We start from the raw sequence: 16,617 nt of genomic DNA, 5'->3' as shown, positions 1-16,617 counted from the left end.
CCTGGTGCCAGTGTTCCAGGATACCTTTGCTCCTTGTGCCCAAGTTCTGGATCATCATTACTGTCTGTTCAAAAATCTTCTTTTCCAAGGGAGCCATTTCTGCTCACTGATCAGTGGCCTGGTAAATAACCTGACCTCCTCCAGGAGCCTCTCAATTACTACTGATTGTCGGCCTATACGTCCTGGAGCTGCTGAAATACACCATTTTATTAGAGTAGCAGGCAGGAGACATGAATGCTTTTAATGCATAGCACCTCACTGTAGTCTGATGGGGTTTATAATTTAACGTTGATTTATAGTATTAACTTACTCATCACAGTTGAGTGTCTTTTATTATGACCTAGTTACTTCCAACTCGACGGATGCTTTTCTGTTTCTACAACTACTAAACTGAACATAAAAAGAAAACTTCACCCAAGACACCTGCATGACTCCAGCATCCTAGACTACAGGGAGCAGGAGGGCAGCTGGCTGTGGGGGCTCTCATCTTCCCAAGGTCGATCATCGATTGTCATTCATTTAAGAGGATGAAAGGGACACATGTGACCAATGTGAGCATTCACAGCAAACAGGACAGATCCCTTGTGTGCTCGACGTGTTTGATGTTGTCTGTCAGCTCAGGAATGCATACCAAATGAGAAACCAAACCAAAGGAAAGGCCTGGGATACATTTACTTGCCTACCATTTCCTGTGAATCCTACTGGTGCCGAGATACATTTGTGGGAGTCGGGAACTTTTGAGAATCGTGGTTTCTTTGCAGAAATTTCTAGACGAATCCCTCTGATCACATTAGCTACTATCAAACGGATATGCTAGATTGGCTTAATGACCTGATCTTGTATGTATCCTGCTGTACCTACTGTACATTTTGTTCTTCATGTAAACGACACGAGGTTCTTTGGTTCTCCATAGAGGGACATAATAGCAGCGGTGGAACTCAATGGCCCAGCAAAGTCAATCAGTGTGTTTAGCACAGTAAAACCAAAGGAAGAGAGGTACCTGCAGATACACCATGCAGAGCTTGCACAGTTGTACGAGCCTAATGAATTCCAGAATGACATCTGTTCCCGACTTTGCTGTCCCCATGGCACACCTGGGTTCCCTGTGCTAGAGTTTCAGAAAGCCATTACTAACCTGTTGTAACGAACAGTTCTTTCCGGACCCTATGCGGACGACACCGTCCGACGGAGTGGGGAAACACTGGGGAAACGTCATGCAGGAAAACGGGGCTGAAGACAGGGGGGCGTGTCCAAGGTGCGCTGGTGCACGGGGGAGGTGTGGCCGAGGCGAACAATCCGAGAGAGTAGTCCTTAGGGAATATCCAAAACACAAGGGTAAGTCCAAAACCAGGAGATCCATCAGAACAAAGAATTAAAAACCACGAAGGCCGGGTCGGAACCGGCGGACGGGGAACAGGAACGGGAACCGAGATTAAAACCTTAACGGGACCAGGCGCTTCCAGGTCCCGGACTCGCACGATACGGAAATCAGGTGCAGAGCCCGGATGAGCGTCAGCGCCTGGCTTTTAAGGTGGGCTGGGAATGGGAAACAGGTGCACAGAATAAAGTCTTAAGTGAAAGGGCTGGAGCACCCTTAAGGAGGGGGGACTAATATCGTGACACCTGTCATCGTTCTAGAACTCTGTTCCAGCCAGGATTGGATGGCATGGCACACCGGGGTCCCACCTGGGTGTAGGAGGCGAGACCTGTGCCGTGATTGTGGGGTCTGCAGCTCTGGAGAGACAAAATGCCGAACCGAACAAAAAGACTGCTTCTGAAAAACAACAAGAGCTGCAGGATGCTTTTTGTGTTTGAGTGTGTGGGTGTGCGTGTGTGAGTTTGTGTATTTTTGTGTGTGATAGTGTGTGAGTGTGTCTGCGAGCGCGTCTGAGTGTGTATGGGAGAGTGTGTGTGTTTGAGAGTTTGTGAGTGAGTGTGTGTTTGTGTGTGTTTGAAAGTGTGTGAGAGTGTTCGACAGTGGATGCCCACACAACTCTGCTGTCTACCTGTGTGCTTGAGGGCTCTGGAATGGAGCTCCTGCCAGGGATTGCTGATTCACTGGTGTATAAATAACGACTCTGTTCATTCACCAGGATCATCTTGATCCAGCTAAAAGGGATACAAATAAAAATAAAGATTTTTCTGTGCTTGCACTTGTGAAAGCTTACTGCAAATTTTCACAATATTTTGTGAAAGGCTTTACCTTGAGATTGGCCAGACATCTTCTCATTCATTGGCTCATTAGTGTTTCAAATCAGGATTCCTAATGTTGAATTTGTGTCTGCAAGGTTTCCCTGTTCAGAGGTTTTCTGTGTCTGGGTGCCTGCTTACCATTTGGGTGAAAATGTACACAGGCTTTCTGCTTCTATTGGCTAAGGTGCATTGAGACAAGGTGACTGGACACAATTTGAAGACTGTTTGAGAGATAAGTGGATTACAAAAGGTAGTTAGAGCCCGGCCATGTTAAAATGATCAGCCTTGATGGAGAGACTATGGAATGACAGCGGAAGATTATTGTATCTGGTGGTTCTGTCATGTGCTTCTCGCAGGGTCCTGGTACAGTCGGTGCTAATTGTACTACAGAAGAGTGGGGAGGCGAGGGCAGAGAGGGTATGTGGGGATTAACACTGCTGAGAGGAGGAATGGTCATCTGTGTTTTTTACCCCTTGAAAACAGCAAGAAGACAGCAATGTATACGTAAGATAGAAAGGATAAAGGATAATAATATACATTTATGCACTACAGTATGTCAATTCCTAGGATAACAGAAGAGGAGTCTGAAAAGGACCAAGCAAGTCAATGTAAGGAAGTCAGGGTCTACACCTCAAAGAGACTGATCCACGCAGCAAGGCAGAAGGCATGTCTTTTAAAGAGGAAGCTATGTGTGTGTGAAAGCCATCCCTCTTGGTTTCTAGGCGGACTCCTCGGTGTCCTTTAGGCAGCGTTTTGTTAGCGGAAAAGTGTATCACAAATAAAACTGAAAACACCAGACACGCCTGGTTATATCTGCTGTGTTCTAGCACATGTCAGACAGGGGCGGCCTCATGCTGCTCGCAGGCCCCCGGTGTTCGCAGGGAAGAGAGCCCTGCAGCCATCTCCCCACGCTCGGGGAGAGGCGACTGCTGTAGAAACCCAGCCTGCTCTGGGTCAGAGGCTTTCGTGTAAAACGACGCTGCGGTGCCCGAGGCCGGGCTCGGGACCCGGCAGGAGCAGAGCGAGGGAGAGAGGGGGTGAGGCAGAACAGGGAAGAGATACAGAAAAAACAGCCAGCTTGTGGGGCCGAAATTGTTTCCTGTTTTCGCAAAACCCCTCGTGTCATTTAAAAGCCTGTGCTGTTTAATGCTGGGTAAGAAAACCATCCAAAACCTAGAATCCTAAGAGACAGACAGAATACCCCACACGAGGATCCTGTTTCTTGGGGGGGCAAGAGTCGTAGTGTTTATTTAATCTTGTCTGCCATCGTGGTGCCAGCACTTGTAATCGGTCTCTCGTCGTGTCGTTAATTTCCGGGTCTAAAAGGCTCGATCAGTCAGAGGTCAGGAGAAAGGTCAGAGGTCAGGAGAAAGGTCCTCTTCCCTCTCTTCACTGGTCTCTGGCTCCTGTTGGCGACAGGGGCTGTTTCCCCATGTTCTTCCGGTGACCCATGAAGGACAGCTAGCGGAGCTCGTGGCCAAGGTCAAGTCTTTTAAAGAAGCCTGAAGTTTAAAGAGCCTGGAGCAGAGCAATGTGTCTGATTCCAGGTGCCCTCATGCCCCTGGGGCAGGGTGGTCCCTGTGGTGGAGTTCCCCGAGTCGGAGGCCGATATTTGACCTTCCTTTTCACAAACGCGGAGGCGATGAGTAGCTTGCTCTGGCTCTGGCTCGGCGCTCGGCAGCAGCAGTACCGGCGATGCCGGGTGCTGACGAGCGCCGTCGGCTCGGCTCTCCCCACGCGCCGCTCCGTGGCCACATCATCGCCCGCTGGCTGAGGCGCAGGGCTTCGTAGCCATCCATCGGTTGCCTTGACAACCCCTTACACGGGCGCTTCTAAATTAACCGGCTGAATGAAAAGGCTCTTTTGTGGCAATTTTTTCCATCACAGAAGCGGAGGCTTTGATACAAGGGGCATCTCATCTCTGAGATAGTCGGGGACCGCTGCCTTCGCAGCATCCACACTGAGCATACTAAGATGCAACGAAGCCGAGTTTGCAGGATTCTAGAAGGTTATTTATTTCACACCTTTTTGCAGGCGAGACAACAACTGACACCGAAAATAACAAATCAAATTTCTGGCTGAGAACCATTTCAGCATATGTGCTCAGTATTCTGTAGGTTCAGAAAAATAACACTTATAATGCATATAACACTGTTTTCTTGATGATCTGCTCCTTTTTGCACACTACATACTTGGACAATGACTCCCCATTTATTAAGGCTTCACTAGCCCTCTTTTTTTATTTGCATTTGTGAATCACCCCATCTGGTGGCAGCTTTCGGTAATTGTGCAGTTACTGCATCCCTCTCAAAACAGGCTGGCTTTGCAGCACTGTCTTTTACTGATGGAAATAACATGACAGATAGACTCTTTAAATAGATCCAGTGTTCGGTTACACAACACTGAGAGAGTCATCACTCGCTTGGGCCAGCGTTTCTCTTCTGCCTGGGTCTCAGAGCAATTTGGAAGTGGTTTCGACAGCCGTAACACTAACATTCTGGTGAAAATGCTTCTCAGTGTCATTTTAGGGGCCATGAATGTCTGTTTCTACAACAGGTTAAGAGGGTGACTTGCTAAATCTGAGTGATGGCTTTTAATCCACAAAATGGCGGAAAGTATCCAATTGTTGTCACACAACTATAATTGAGCAGAGCAAGAATGGTGCATGACACTGGGACAGTACTGAACAGGCTGTTTATTTCTGCCTCTTTTACTCTCAAGCTGTTTTTTTCCTTTTGGAAAAATCACAAGAACAGACTGGAAGCCTGGTAGAACTTTTTTCCTTCCTCCTCGCCAGCGAAGACGCAGCAGCTGCTGCTGATAGCAATCGATGAGCTGCAGCAGACCGGATATTACAGATCAGTTCAGATTGTGTTCTTTATTTTCATTAAAATACATTTCTTATTTCTCGGTACTGCACAACAGACAGTCCCTGAGCTGGTCATAAGCTATAAAACAACCCAGTATTTTTCACTCAAAATTTCTGTTTTTCTTTCTGTATTTCTAATACAATACTGTCATATCCTGTCTTTACAAACATACCAGGAGTGGATTTCACCACGTCGAATGGTAAAATGGCTCCCAGCTTCCACAGAATGTTAACTTTCTTGCTAAATCGTGTACACTCCTTGAGTGTAACATATTACAGACATATTATATATTACAAAGGGTAGGTTTTCCATATTTCTTTCCAATATCTTTCAAGAAATTAGATGAGATCCTTGAATAAATTAACTTCTAAACAGGCTAAAGGGTCCAAATATTCCAATGGTGGAGATATTCTGTAGGTGCTCCGGTATAATGGACTTTTTTAACATTTGCCAAATCTACTGCATGTTTCACTGCAATCCAGTGCATGCGTCATTGATATTAGTCATTAGTGTAGATGGCTACATGTGGCGTGAAATGAAACCGTTGTGATTTGGGGTGCTCAACCTTTGGGAGGCCAAGATGACACAATCACCTGCTTGCACTCTCAGACTGAGGCGGAGCCCCATCCCGTCTCTGCCTTTCTGGTTCAGCGGTGTCACTGGTGATCTTTCCTATTCTCAGGATCCCTAAGGATGTTTCATGATTCCTCAGGATGCCCAAGGATTCCTCAGGACGTTATATGATTCCTAAGGATGTCTCAGGATTCCTCAGGATATTTTTGGCATTGTTCTCCTTTACATGACTTCTTCTGAGATCTACCCTGATGAGAGCACAGTAAAAGGTCATAAATCTGGTATTTTCATGGAAAAGCATATTGAGATCTGAATATGTTTAAAACAAGCTGACTGGAAGCATGGCAAAGAAGAGGAAAAGCATAGTTAAATCCTAGGAAAACTGCAGAATTCCAGTACAGATTTTTCACTGTAAAAGTACATAACAATTGAGGAAAAAGGTTCTTTAAAATGAAGGATGCTGCACACAGGAATAATACCTACTGTACAAAGATTTCAGAGTCATTTTTAAAAATTAAGCAAGAATTCTTTTGTTCACAGTAACTGAATGTTTATTCCTGTGTCAATGTCAGTATATTTGGTTAGGGATCTTTGTCAGATGTAACTGTGTAGGCTTTGTGTCATTTCACAGGGAAGCAGAGGACAGCTCTGCCCTATGGGGAAGATGCAGAGAAGTGCAGATATAGTGCAACGCTTCACAGTTGAGCATGTGACAGCATGGGAGATACATGGTACAGCATGGGTAACAGGGAGCGTGCAGGCGAGAAGAAGTCAGAGATCAGTCCCAAGCGTTTCAAACTGGAAGTGCACGCAGAGACTTCTTAAAGCATTGACAGCAGTGAGCTCTAAATGTGCCTGATGGCAGAGGATCAAAATAAGACTGTGCAGGCAATTACTTTCTGGCATGAAATGGAACAGAACTTCTTGTCCCGATGCCTGAAGAGAGCAAAAGAGTATGATGAAAGCGTGATAAAACATCAAGCACAGGCAGGTGGAGATCAGTGAATAGTTGTGTTGCTGACATTGCTTTGATCTTCTACAGTTTAAAGAAATTTGTCTGTAAAGCACAAAATTATCACAGGAGAATGAAGTGGTTGCATGATGCATTTGTAATCAGAGGCCATGGTGAAGAGTTGCAGTTAGCCAAGGAACTGAGAGGGAGCTTGAGTTCAATATCTTTGATGACCTAATAGGAGTGTTCCAAGTGATCCAAGTCGGACTATGCTTGCAAGCTCAGGATTTGCTGTGCTCACGAAGTGAGTAGCGGACAGAGAGGATGATCACGGCTGTATCCAGCATGGCACTGCTCTCTCACAGCAAATGGAGACATGCCACACCTGGGTGCAGGGCCTGCTCTGCTCCTCCTGGCGGCAGTGGCCCTCTGGCACAGTTCTGCTGAGCACTCTGAGGCTCTCACACAAGCAGTTGTGCCTTCACACTGATCCCTCCTGCTGGCACTGCCAAGACAATTAAGAGCAGGTGTTCAGCGAAAATTTGTAAGAATAAACTTTTCCATTATTTCTTATGGAGAAAAAATATGATCTGTCCCAATCCCAAAAAAATGTCATCCCAACTCTTACTTTTTTTACCAATAAATGACAAAAGGAGAATAACTAGCATTCCTTCATTATTGATTCATTCACTCATAACTAACATTATATTTTTAGTAATAACAAACACAGCTTACCCAGTTAGACATCATAAATCATACCTATGTACAGTTGCTTTTTGTGTGATTTCACATCAATATTGAAGTCTAAACCACAAATATTTTTATGAAAAATAAGAGTGCAAACAAGAGCGAACAACACCCAAAGCAAGACGTGCTGTCACATGTCTCGAGTGCCGTAGGCTCTGGAATGTGATGCGAACACTCGATTTGAAACCAGTTGTATGACGTCTTCCTCTTCACTCTTTGCATTTGGCCGGGGTTTTCACATTTGTTCTTTCTATCACTTTGTTGTTTTCAAGTTGGCTTTCGTTATTCAAAATCTGGGTAACCATTCACAAGCTTCATAGTTATCAAATTCAAAGTTAAAAGAAGATACAGGAGAGTTACAGGTGTATTCAGTGTTCACCCATGGCCTGTGAAACAGACAAAAGGTTGATTGATTTTAGAATCCCTAAACCCCTAAAAGATTTTCTACAGGCCAGGTTTCATTGGGAACTGAAACTCCCCAGTTAGACCACATAAGTCAATAAAAGAGTCATTTTACTTATTAAAAACTCAGGGTGATGGAATGAGCATCACTAAACCATCTGAGTACCAAGCAGGATCAGTGCATCATGTTATTAAAATTGCTATGGGTATGCATTGTCTTCTTGTCTGTTACTTTGACTTGGGTGCCAAACTGAAGTCTGCCTGTCAAGCTAGCCAGGCATAGCTAGCTGAGCCTAAACTGACATCACCCTATCAAGTCAGCCAGGCATAGCTAGCTGAGCCTAAACTAACATCACCCTATCAAGTCAGCCAGGCATAGCTAGCTGAGCCTAAACTGACATCACCCTATCAGGTCAGCCAGGCATAGCTACCAGCTGATTTAATACTGAAGTCTTCTTGTCAGGTCTGCCTTGCACACTTAGTCCAAATGTCAGGGTGCTCAGGGCACTGTCATGGCACACACTACCCCTGCAATAGCAAAATACGGTTTTATCTACTTTTGTACTGATACCCACACAAGGTGCCAAATTAAAAAAGAATCCACATTTTACTGAAGGCTTTATTTTACTAGATAAATCAACCAGGAACACAGTCTTATGTACACTAATAATCTGCAGACCCAATTAGCAGGGGCATGTTACTGGAGCAGTCTGGGTGACTCAAAGGTATAATAGCTGCATGCCACTTTGATCAAACACTACCCATTAATACATCAGATGGGGCAGCTTTTCTGCACCTTGACCCTGCCTCTCCTCTGTTTGAGATCTCTGAGCACTTCAAAGAAAAGCCTGGGTTTTAAGTAAATATTGACACTTGTCTCTGGAAGCCGTTTCTTTTAATTCGTGGTCATAGAAAACTGAGAGCGATCTGTCATGAGTGTGGCTCCTCTGATAATGGTCCTGGCTGAGAAAGCACTGTCCTGTGGCTGGTGGTTTAGATCTACACTGTGTACAGGACTGTGTCCAGCATTGCCTCATGGGGAATGGCACAGGTGTCCAAATGCTGGCCATTACTGCAAGGCTTTATCTAGCAAAGCTGCATGAAATCTGGGATTATACAAAAGGCGAAGCGTACCATAAATCATTTTTTTCTGTAAAAGGCTATTACAAAATTTAACAGTGCTTACACTGAGAAATTATTTTTTAATCATTCTACATGGCTCTCTGACAAAGGCACTTCTGTTGAAATATCCTTGCTCCAGATGTGGTTTGGAATTAATGGTGGTTCTTCCAGAACTGTCTGTATTGAGAAAGCATGGAACAGTCTCTTTTGAAAGTGGATACTTTTTTCTGTGCTATTTGCACAAAGCCAGATTTGAAATTTCTACAACATTTTGACTCACAGGTCACATTAAATCCACTAAACATTTCTGTATACATAAATTTTACAGCTAGTGTATGTGCCAGTAGTTTGATATATCTATTGGAAACTCACCAGGGGTCAAGGAAGCCAAAGTGTCTTGCAGCTCCACAGACCTCCCAAGAATGTGCACAGACAAAGCCGCTGACTGGCAGAAAGACTGGGTTGTGATCCCTTGTGCAGAGAGTTTTGGGGGCAGCTCCTTCCTGGACAAACACTGTAGCATGTTTATCAGCTTGTGACCACCTTTGCTTGTGTGCCCATACAGCGGTGCACCATGGGGAAACACAACAGTAAACTGGCCCCGGAGGTCCTGGATGACTTGACCAAGAGCACCGAGTTCAATGAGAGTGAACTGAAGCAGTGGTACAAGGGCTTCCTGAAGGACTGTCCTACTGGCATCCTCAACCTGGAGGAGTTCCAGCAGCTCTACGTGAAGGTGAGAGAACCCCCCAATCCCCATCCATGCTTGAGAAGCTCAGCAGGTGTGAGCCTGGTCAGTACCTGGATGGGAGACCTCCTGGGAAAAACTAAGGCTGCTGCTGGAAGAGGTCTTTGTGAGTCCAAATGCCCCAGTATAGTGACAGGGACACTATACTGTAAACAGGCACCGTCCTTCAGATGAGACGTAAAACCGAGGTCCTGACTCTCTGTGGTCATTAAAAATCCCAGGGCGTTTCTTGAAAAGAGTAGGGGTGTAACCCCGGCATCCTGGACAAATTTCCCATTGGCCTTTACCAGTCATGTGCTTCTAATAATCCCCATCTCTGAACTGGCTTCATCACTCTGCTCTTCTCCCCACTGAGAGCCTGTGTGTGGGGATGGCTGCTGTCATGGTGGTGGTGGAGGGGAGTCCCCATTACCTGTAAAGCACTTTGAGTGGAGTTTCCAGATATATAAGTGTAAGGAATTGTTCTTATTATCATTACATCAGTTAACTTTGCTGGCATTTCCATTGAACCTTTTGTATATGGCACTCACAAAAGACAGAGCTTCGTAAAACTGAAAAATGCTGTTTGAAGGGAGTAAAGTCATTCTTGTACTGCTTCAAAGAGATGGTTCTTTGCTCTCAGTAAATTGCCTGATTAACGCCCAGTGATGGACTGGCATCCCGTCCAGGGTGTATCCTTACTTGTGCCTATTGCATGCCGGGACAGGCTCCAGCTCCCCACAAGCCTGTGGATGAAGGCGTTAGAAAATGGATGTTTGGAAATGGCCTGATTCAATTAGACACACAGCCTCTGGTTGGCTCCAGGTGTGTCTGAAACCCAGGAATGCAGGACCAGGCCCGCCCGGTGAGGGGCGACGCCCTTGACAAGGGCCTTTCATTCCTCTTTTCCTCTTTCCATCCCCTGCAGTTCTTTCCCTACGGCGACGCCTCCAAGTTCGCCCAGCACGCGTTCCGGACGTTCGACAAGAACGGAGACGGCACCATCGACTTCCGGGAGTTCATCTGCGCCCTGTCCATCACCTCTCGGGGCAGCTTCGAGCAGAAGCTCAACTGGGCCTTCAACATGTATGACCTGGACGGGGACGGCAAGATCACACGCATGGAGATGCTGGAGATCATCGAGGTGAGGCCTCCAGGGAGAGGGTCTCTCCCAGTGCAACAGAGCGTCTCGGGGTGACCTCTGGCTTATTCTTTTAAAAAACGCAGCTCTGCTCACAGCACTGCCATTGGACCAGGAAGCACAGCTACTGTATTATTCACCCAGGTACACTTCAAGATACATGCATGGTAGGTTTAAGTAGCTCTAGGTTTTGAGTGTTTGAATGTACTGGAGTGTAGCGCTAGTTTAGGGTTCAGTGAGGATAGTTAAATTCTGGGATTGGTGCTGGTTTTTCAAACACTTTCGTCAAGCCAGAGCCAGAGGGCTGAGGTGTCTCCTGGACTTTGCTCACTCCAGGTATTGATTACTGAACTGAGCCAGTTAACGAGGTAAAATTGTCTTCTAAGTTTCTGACTCAATTACAAATTTATCAGAGAACGAACATACTGAACAAGGTCCTTGGAGAGTGGATGAGATGGTCTGATGTCTAGCTGCCCGGCTGACAGCTGCCTATCCCTCCCCTCTGTGCGTTCCCCAGGCGATCTACAAGATGGTCGGCACGGTGATCATGATGCGTATGAACGAGGACGGGCTGACCCCCCAGCAGCGCGTCGACAAGATCTTCAGCAAGATGGACAAGGACCACAACGACGAGATCACGCTGGAGGAGTTCAAGGAGGCCGCCAAGAGTGACCCCTCCATTGTGCTGCTCCTGCAGTGCGACATGCAGAAATAGAGAGGTTCCGGGAGGGGGGGGTGAGGGGGGGGTTGAACCTTGATGTGAGATTCGAACTGCAGCTTTTCCTTGGTTGTCAGAATGTGGAACCGAAGGTACCGTGCGAGCTGAAAGCAGGTCATATATATTGATTTTGTCTTGATGCTCTCCTGGAAATTGTACTATAATTGCACTCATTTGTACCGTACAGTTTTCTCATGCCAGTGTCTGTCTACCAACCCTAATATGAGCCGTCCGCTAAGCAAATGACTTATACCAATGACGCAAAACAAACTGAAAATCAATATAAGAAGTCATCATTTTAATGGGACATATTAAGAGGGTTAAGAGAGTCTCCTCCTAACTATAAATACGTTATATTCCCACTCTTCTCTGGATTTTCGGAGATGTATGAAAAGGGATCTCTTCTGACCAAGGAATCTCCATCGCTCCATACTGCTGCAGCCTGGCCCCGTACGATCAGGATAGCCTTGCAGCTACTCTGTTACTCTCTGACTGTCACTAAGCAAAGGCTGGTCTCTATCTTTTGTGATCTAAATCAAATCCAGTCAAAGATGTATTAACAGTCTTTGACCATGGAACTGTAGGTTCTGGACAGCCACAAACTTTCAGTTCTAATACCGGTTAACAACCTCCAGGAACAGTATTTTTACAGGTACACTTAAATGCTTCTTTTCATACACAAGCAGCTAATAATTTTAAGCATGTTTGAGTTATCATTTTTTAAAGTTACCTGTTTAGTGGCAAAACACTGCTAGGAATGCTCCAAGCATTTGGAAGTACGAAGTAGGCTGGAGGCAGGCCTGCAATTTCAGTGTTCTGATAACCAATCGGAAAAACTGCACGGGACTCAAATTTCCTCTGTGAACAAAAATCAGATGTTAAAAGGGAAGGAAAAAGGCAGCTAATTTCCACAGTCTTAGGAATTGCAACACCATCCCAGATATTGCTGGAGTTCTGCCCTTTCCCTGGGCACGTTGTTGGAGTTCAAGACAAAGACTCAGTTCTGAAGAATGTAATCTGAGAGGGGTCTCACTAACAGAGGGTTTATTAAATCCACTAAATGCAAGAAGAACAGGAGAAACTGATGATGGTGACTGTGCGTCCCCCTTGCAGAGCTCCAGGGAGATTTGGCAATGTTAAGTGTGCATACACTTTAGGTAAACTGTCAGTATCAGGGTTTATATTGTCATTTAGCAGAAAATCTCAGACTGGCAAACAAAAACAGAAAACAAACCGCTGCAAACTTGAAGTCTTTAAAGAAATTGCTGCAGAAATGGCTCTCAACATAGTCCAAACGCTCTAAGCTGATTGAGTGCCTCTCGGCTCTTTAAACATCTGATAAGAAAAGGGAGAGAGAAGCAGTTTATGTAACATTTTGTTACATAAAAAAACTGTATATTACAGTACTCATAAATTTAAATATTTATTATTGTATATGTTACATTCTACCCTGACTGTGTGTGTTTGTGTGTGTGTGACTGATGAATCCTGTTGTGTTGGAGTACGGATCTCTGCTGACCAGGGGAACTCCAGGCTGGGAACTCAACACCATCGCTCCAGCCTGCTGCAGCCTGGCCCTGTATGATCAGGTGAGATGGTATATCCTTGCAGCATCTCTGATTGTCTCCAAGCAGAAGCTGGTCTCTATTTTCTTTGTTGGGAGGAAAAGGGGTCTCCTCTGGTTCCCCAAATCCAGCCCCAGATGTCCTAGCGGACTCCTAGACCATGTTGCCTTTATTCAGAGAATCTGAGGGTAATGGGAGGAATGGTACAAAGCCATTCCTCTGAACTGCACCATAAATGTTCCTCAGGAATGGTGGGTATTGTGATGTCATAAGGAGCTGTTTATGCATCACAGCTTGGCTGCAGGCTGTAGTCTGTAGGGTTGCCCAGCTGCAGGCTGTAGTCTGTAGGGTTGCCCAGCTGCAGGCTGTGGTCTGTAGGGTTGCCCAGCTGGAGGCTTTGGTCTTCAGAGATGCCCAGCTGCTCATAACAGCGAAAAATTTGACCCCCCAAGCCAAAGTGCTGACCTGCATATCCTTGTTGTTGTTTCTGTCTCCTGTTGTAGATACATCAAATAGTTTAAACCTTTGCACCAGTGATTTCTGTTATGCGTGGGACAGTACCATTTTTCTACGAGTTGTTCGTTCTGGTGATGGGTGTCGTCGTAGTTTCTTTTACGATCGGACTAGATTCATGATGTACTTCACAGTGTTTCCACCTGAAGTTCACCACCTGCTTTGTGGTAGAATTCCAACGGGGAAAAGGTTTACAGTGCTACGATGGGTACAGAGAAGAGCTATGTTTAAATGTTAGGAGCAGAACATCACACAAAGTCACCAAAAATATGTTTTCAAAACTGTCTATGACAGCACCTTTTGGAATCTCAAGCTTGGTTCATATTGCCATCTAGTGGCCCTTACCACAGTACTGAAATCTACGCCTCCAGTGCAATCCCACATTTGTCTGCATCCTGCTACAATGAAACCAAGCGCAGATCTAAGCATCCAGAGTGATGAAGGGAGAGCGACGGTGTTTTCTACTGTTCTCTCTGCAGTTATTTAAAATTCCCATATGTTCAAAAGGTAACCTAGATAAGTTCACCTGAAGACACTTGAAACGAGGGCTTTTCAAACTGTTGCAATTCCATGAAGCTGCTGACTCTGCTAATTATCAATTAAAGAACAGACGCTCAGGTACCGCTTCAGTTTGGAAGGGCTGCGAGTCGAGAAGCCCTGTGCAGGGTGACGGACACAGCCTGATAAGTCCTTCAAGGTGGCTCTTGCTCCGGCATTTGCTAGAAGATAGGAGAGCTCAGGTTTTTAGCTTCACAGTTGACCTCATATCTGTATCTGCAGGAGCTGGCCTCAGGTTTGAGGAGCGGAAAAAACAAATGGAGCATTGTTGCGTTCCTTAGAATCAGCACAGAAACACACATCGGAGGAGGAGGAGGAGAGCAGGAGGCGCTTCTTTACACAAAGGGTTGTGGGTGCTGTCGAAGCCGATACCCTGGACTCCTTCTCTTTTGTTATGGTCTTATGTTACGTTCCACTGCATCTAGAGCAATTCTCATTCACTGCTGAGGCTGAGTCGAAAGCTACCAGTTCACCTACCCGTGCACAAGTAGTTCATGCATGTAGTCCTCCTGAGAGCAGAGCTGGAAGATGTCTGGCGTTCATTCCTGCTTCCCCTGGCTTTGTGCATCTGTGCCGCCAGCAGCTGGCATTATCAGGGAAGCGCTGTGGAAAGGTTTCATTGAGCACCATCTGGTGTCCGTGTCCAGAACAGCAGAACACAGCCAACATCTGAGCCAAACACAGACTTTTGGCTGAGCAGGCAAAAACAGTATAATGGGAATCTGTCAAGAGGCAATTGAATGGGCAACAAAATTCTTTAGGAAAAATGTGCCTTTAAAACAGAAATGAGCAAGCAACGCATCAACATTCTCACATTGATCATAACCATTGCTTAGCGTAATCAAACGTCGTTTACAGAAAAAAGTTAACGTGCTTGCACAAAACATTTTTTTGTAAATTGATATTTTTAGATGACTGAAAAAAATATTAAATCAAATCAGTAAGCAAAATAAGGTTTCCCATCCAAAGAATCGTTTAAAGGCTTGTCCTGTGAGTGTGTGGTACTTTATTTTGGAGCACTGTGGAATTCTACTCTGTTTCTGAAGAGAGAACAATAACCGTTAGGAATGGGCTGCTGGGAATGCTTAGCAAAGGAATTATATCGACCTCACAATGCAACCACAGCTTTTATCACTACAACATATTATTTAGAATATTAAAAGTTACACTCGGTACTGAAAGGGGATGATTTTCTGTGCATACATATTTATTTCAAAGGGTAAGTTGGAGTGATCCACTGTGCCAAAGCAAATTGGTCTCTGGAGTTATCTGAGTGTATTATTGAAGTCAAGGTTGTGTCTACATTTTAATAAATATTATTGTAATCTCTTATATCCAGGAGTTGCTGTTTTTAAGATGGACCTTTGGAATTCTATAAGAAAAATATCCAAAGCCTATTGCTCCTTAGCAACAGAGGTGTTTCAGCTTGCACATCTCTAAACAGCAGATACTGTATTTACACCTCTGATCAGCCGTGCCATCTCTTTTGTGTTTTCTTTTTTAAACAATTACAATTACTGGCAGAAAAGTGGTATATTTGCTCAGGAGCAAAAAGCTTTGGAAATTCCCTAAAATTCAGATTACTGTCAAACAACATTTTTGAGTTTACCTGTAACTCAACAGGAGAATACAGATTGCAACAATATGTTATCACAATATTTTTCTCACATTTTGTTTGTCTCCAGATCTTATTCATTTCCACAATTGTTCAGTGCAGACCAAACAATTTAGTCTCCGGATTCTCCTCTGAGCTCTGTCCATTAGGTCTGAGCTCAGCAGAACTTCGCGTGTATCAATAGGCATAAATAGTCTGTTGTATAGAGTGAGCAGGGATCAAACTGGATTGCAATAGACTCCATCTGGATGTAACACACACTTCAATGTACCAAAACAGCCAGCCCTTGTCCCGATCAAGGGGCTGTGTTTGGATTTTTGTGTTAGATCCGTGATTTCCATTATCATTCCTGGAGAGTCAAAGGGTTTCATTCTACTGAATCAAATCAATTTTATTAATATCAATTATTGACTGAACTGGCCCAGACCGCCACTGTTGTTAGGTTTGGCCCAAACGAAAATGGTCTGTGACGTGCACAGAATCCAGGCAATATGGAAAGGACAGGTGGTGAGCCATGTGAGAATGCCTTCTTCAGGCTAGTCCCGAATGGGCATTTTAACATAACAGTGCACCTCCAGGAGTAGGACTCTCAGGGCCTGTCCACATCCCAGTATCCCTGTTTTAGGTGGTCCGTTCTCAGTCCCCAGACGTAACATGAAAAGACCTAAGATAAAGTGTAAAAAAAGGCAGAGAGCCCCTCTGTGAGCCAAGTCTGTGCAATATGCCTTTGCATTGTATATCTGTGCCGTAGATGTCCAAACTGCTGATAAACATGAGTTTAATTGAGTACCGTTCTTTCAATATTGTAAGAGTCTTAGAACTAAGAGATGTGTTATTATTTTTAATACATAGAAAATTAAAAATATGGATGTCAAGCGAACTGTGTGGTTTTATTTCCAGGGAGAAGGGGTTCCAGGATGG

At 44.9% G+C, this 16,617-nt stretch overlaps 1 protein-coding gene across 3 annotated transcripts; it reads left to right on the top strand.

The window, feature by feature from the left end:
- The first annotated feature begins 9,433 nt into the window (after positions 1-9,433).
- On the top strand, positions 9,434-16,571 carry hpcal4 (hippocalcin like 4). Of its 3 annotated transcripts, none has more exons than XR_011190972.1 (4): positions 9,434-9,595; positions 10,515-10,730; positions 11,245-13,314; positions 13,375-16,571. XR_011190972.1 is itself a non-coding variant. In XM_006631224.3 (3 exons), the coding sequence occupies exons 1-3, from the start codon at positions 9,434-9,436 to the stop codon at positions 11,440-11,442; spliced, it is 576 nt and encodes a 191-aa protein (XP_006631287.1). In that variant the 3' UTR covers positions 11,443-16,571. The 3 variants fall into 3 exon arrangements, 1 of the variants encoding a protein (XP_006631287.1); XR_011190971.1 differs by having other exon boundaries at positions 11,245-13,344; XM_006631224.3 differs by having other exon boundaries at positions 11,245-16,571.
- Positions 16,572-16,617: the final 46 nt, after the last annotated feature.

Source organism: Lepisosteus oculatus, chromosome 11 (assembly GCF_040954835.1).
Source record: "Lepisosteus oculatus isolate fLepOcu1 chromosome 11, fLepOcu1.hap2, whole genome shotgun sequence".
Lineage (NCBI taxonomy): Eukaryota > Metazoa > Chordata > Actinopteri > Semionotiformes > Lepisosteidae > Lepisosteus > Lepisosteus oculatus.
The sequence above is the reverse complement of the archived record's forward strand: the minus strand, read 5'-3'. Positions and strand labels throughout refer to the sequence as shown.